The 3,375-nt window shown below is 46.4% G+C and overlaps 1 protein-coding gene across 1 annotated transcript; it reads right to left on the reverse strand.

The window, feature by feature from the left end:
• Positions 1-1,012: 1,012 nt before the first annotated feature.
• LOC125442098 (serum amyloid P-component-like) lies at positions 1,013-3,102 on the reverse strand. Its single transcript, XM_048513243.1, has 2 exons — positions 2,971-3,102; positions 1,013-1,866 (listed from the first exon to the last, which is right to left on the reverse strand). Exons 1-2 carry the CDS (start codon positions 3,032-3,034, stop codon positions 1,235-1,237), a joined length of 696 nt encoding a protein of 231 aa, XP_048369200.1. The 5' UTR covers positions 3,035-3,102; the 3' UTR covers positions 1,013-1,234.
• Positions 3,103-3,375: the final 273 nt, after the last annotated feature.

Genomic DNA, 3,375 nt, shown 5'->3' on the forward strand with positions numbered 1-3,375 from the left:
GTCTGCTGGCTGACTTAAAGCTAGACATTGATTCCCCACTCCTCCACCTGAGTGGCAGAGGCTTATCTGGTGAACCAGATGTGTTTACGCACTCCTGCATTCCTGCAGCGTGACCTTGGGCAAGCCACAGTTCTCTCAGAACTTTCTCAGCCCCACCTACCTCACAAGGTAGGTCCGTTGAAGGGAGAGGAAGGGAAGGAGTTTGTAGGCTGCTTTGAGATCCCTTAAAGGCTGAAAAAGTGGGGTATAAAAACCAACTCTTGTTCTTTAAAAAGCAAACCAGCTTTCAGCCTGTAGTTTAGGAAGGATCAAAAACCCCAAGTTACACACCCAGAAATCTCACCCCAAAACCTCACCTCATCTTCTGAGACTTCCATCAAGAGAAATCTGATTTGCTTATGGGGTCAGTGTGTATTTATAGAAAAAATATATCAGTCTTATTTTTTTCAACATCTATTCTGTCACAATCACATGTTTACTATCTAGTTAAGTGACTGGCTCTTCACCAACTATGAAATGATCAACAAGTGCAGAATGAGCCAATTAGCAAGGGTATAAGAGTTATAGCTGATGTAACAAAATAAGAAGGCCAATCTCAACTTTGAAGCTCCATTAAAAAGCAATTAATCTAATTTTTCTGTAATCCCTGCAATTAACTGTCCAAGATGAAAGTAACTTAGAGCAAACAGAGTTCACTGACAGTTGTGTTTTAAAAAGAATGCTTGAATACTCTCCATTACCTTGCAAACTCAGCAGGAGAAGGTTAGAAGAAGAAGAAGAAGAAGAAGAAGAAGAAGAAGAAGAAGAAGAAGAGTAGTAGTAGTAGTAGTAGTAGTAGTAGTAGTAGTAGTAGTAGTTTGGATTTATATCCCCCCTTTCTCTCCTGCAGGAGACTCAAAGGGGCTTACAATCTCCTTGCCCTTCCCCCCTCACAACAAACACCCAGTGAGGTAGGTGGGGCTGAGAGAGCTCTGAGAAGCTGTGACTAGCCCAAGGTCACCCAGCTGGCGTGTGTGGGAGTGTACAGGCTAATCTGATTTCCCCACATAAGCCTCCACAGCGATGTAATAGGTACTGCTTCAGTAGTACAATGGCTACTATATGGACTACAGTTACTACGTTGTTATTTGAGATTAGTAGAGCAGTATTTATGGACTGAATTATCCTGCAGAAATGTTCGGTTAACTTGCTCTCCCCTCTCCGCCTTCCTAGACCAGTGTGTCATTTGCCACCCCTACCCAGCTCTTTGGGCAGACAGCAAGACAGGCTTAACAAGGGCATAGCCTCTGATGCTGTAACTCAATGATCTCCAGTTAATCAGGTAGCCAGGAAGAGGGTAGTTGTGAAAGGCAAGGACCACCTCGTCGGGGCACAGAATACGGTCCCACATATACAAGTCTGTGATCTCCCCTACAAAGGATTGGTTGATATCAAAGCCCCCTCCAAAGGTATCCTGTTCTTGCCCGATAACAATGGATCCTTCAGCACTGACGGAGTGACCTTTCTGCAAGCTCTTCCGGACCAAGGGCTTCTCGTTCACCCAGAGCTCAACTAAACCTGTGGCAGACTCCCAACTTACGCAAACGTGCTCCCCAACAGAGTTACTGGTTAATATTTCCGGAACCGTGAAGTCTACTTTGGTAAGCCCCTCTATATAAAGCTCGTAGCCAATATTGTTTCTGTTGAGAAGAATCTCGTTGTCAGTCCTCTTGCTTGCGTAAGAGAAAAGGGGTTGGATGTGCTTTATTTCTGTGAGGTATCTTAGGCACAGGGTGAAGCTCGTCAGGGGCTGCTGGATCGTGGTCTTCAAGCGTGCATGGGCTGTGTCTGATGCCTCCGGGAAAACCAATGCCTTCCCTTCCAGATCTGAGGAGGGAAAGAGAATCAGGGTTGGGCAAAACTGTCATTCTGCAAGAGAGGTTATGTCCCAGAGGGTCTTTTGTGCAAAACATTTGCTTGCTGATTGAGAATATATATTAATTCAGAGGGCAAATGAATAAATGATTCCCCTTCCCCCCAACAAGAGAGAGATTCTCTTCCAACCCACCTGTTGCCTAACTGGCCACATTCTTCAGCCACTAGCCCAAGGATCTGCAACCTGTGGCTCTCCAGATGTTCATGAACTACAATTCCCATCAGCCCCTGCCAGCATCGGCCATGCTGGCATGGGCTGATGGGAATTGTAGTTCATGAACATCTGGAGAGCCGCAGGTTGCAGACCCCTGCTTAGCCTAACCTAGCCTGGCCCCCAGTCAGAGTCAACCAAACCAGTCACCTCATAGCACACAGCTCAAGCTGTTGGGTGGAGGAGGAGAATTAAATGCAACCATGAAAATCGGGGGGGGGGGGGGGCTCATTCCCAGGAAGAGGGAATCTCCAAACAGAATCTCCCAACTGCATAATCTTGTTCAAGGAAAATGCTTTGTGTTCAGAAGCTGTGCTGACTGCTGAGGGTTTTCCAGGACGCGTAGCCCTGGTCTGGTTGTTTTTGTGGCTAAGGTTTTGCTGCATCTATGACCGGCATCTTTAGAGGCATGTCATGGTAAGATGTACTCCTCTCCATCCCGTGGTGTGGAGTGGAGTGATTGTGCCATGGGGTGTTTGTTTTCACACATGGACCGAAGAGTGAGGTAAACAAAAGAGATATCCCATCACACAATCGCTCCACACTGTGCCACAGAGATGATCTTATCTTTTTTGTGACATGCCTCCAAAGATGCCTGCCATAGATGCAAGTATAATGTTTGGAGCAAAACCTACCAGACTAGAAATCTCTCAACACTGTCAACAGCTAATTGATTCTGGCTGTGAAAGCCTTTGACAATACATAACTGTATTAGTCTGCTGTAGATCTCTCATATGCTTTTCCCTTAAAATATTATTGGCATCTAATGTGCTACTGGAGTCACATCTAGATGCTTCGGCTGAAGCATGTGGAGGCTCTTGTCCCACTGTGATGATGATACCCACCTTCCAGGGCGAGAGAGCCCACGAGGCTGATGAGGAGGAGGAGAGAGAGGAGCATCTTCTGCATGATGGCCAATCCCAGAGGGATCCAAGTAGAGATGGAGCAGTGTTGGAGAAGTGAGGATTGCTCAGTGTCTTGTCTCCTTCACAGGCCGATTCTGAACTGGAAGCTGAAAAGCCCTTCCAAAATATGAACTGAGAAGGGTGAGGCAGGATATTTATGCAGCAATGTCCTGGGGTAGGTTAGGTATCTGGGAGCAGCCGGCATGTGGTCTCTGGTTACACACATTTATTTGGAGGAGAGGTTCAACGTAGCAGAAACAATAAAAATTGTAATGGAAGGGTGAGGTAGGATGTTTATTCAGTACAGTCCTGGGGTAGGTACCTGAGAGCAGCTGGCGTACGTCT

This window comes from Sphaerodactylus townsendi, linkage group LG01, assembly GCF_021028975.2.
Source record: "Sphaerodactylus townsendi isolate TG3544 linkage group LG01, MPM_Stown_v2.3, whole genome shotgun sequence".
In the NCBI taxonomy this organism is placed as follows: Eukaryota; Metazoa; Chordata; class Lepidosauria; order Squamata; family Sphaerodactylidae; genus Sphaerodactylus; species Sphaerodactylus townsendi.

Excerpts from the sequence above, each read along its gene's own strand:
- LOC125442098 (XM_048513243.1), bottom strand. The coding sequence starts at position 3,034 with ATGCAGAAGATGCTCCTCTCTCTCCTCCTCCTCATCAGCCTCGTGGGC. Across the intron at positions 1,867-2,970 it reads GGGCTCTCTCGCCCTGGAAG|ATCTGGAAGGGAAGGCATTG; the intron begins GTGGGTATCATC and ends TTCCCTCCTCAG.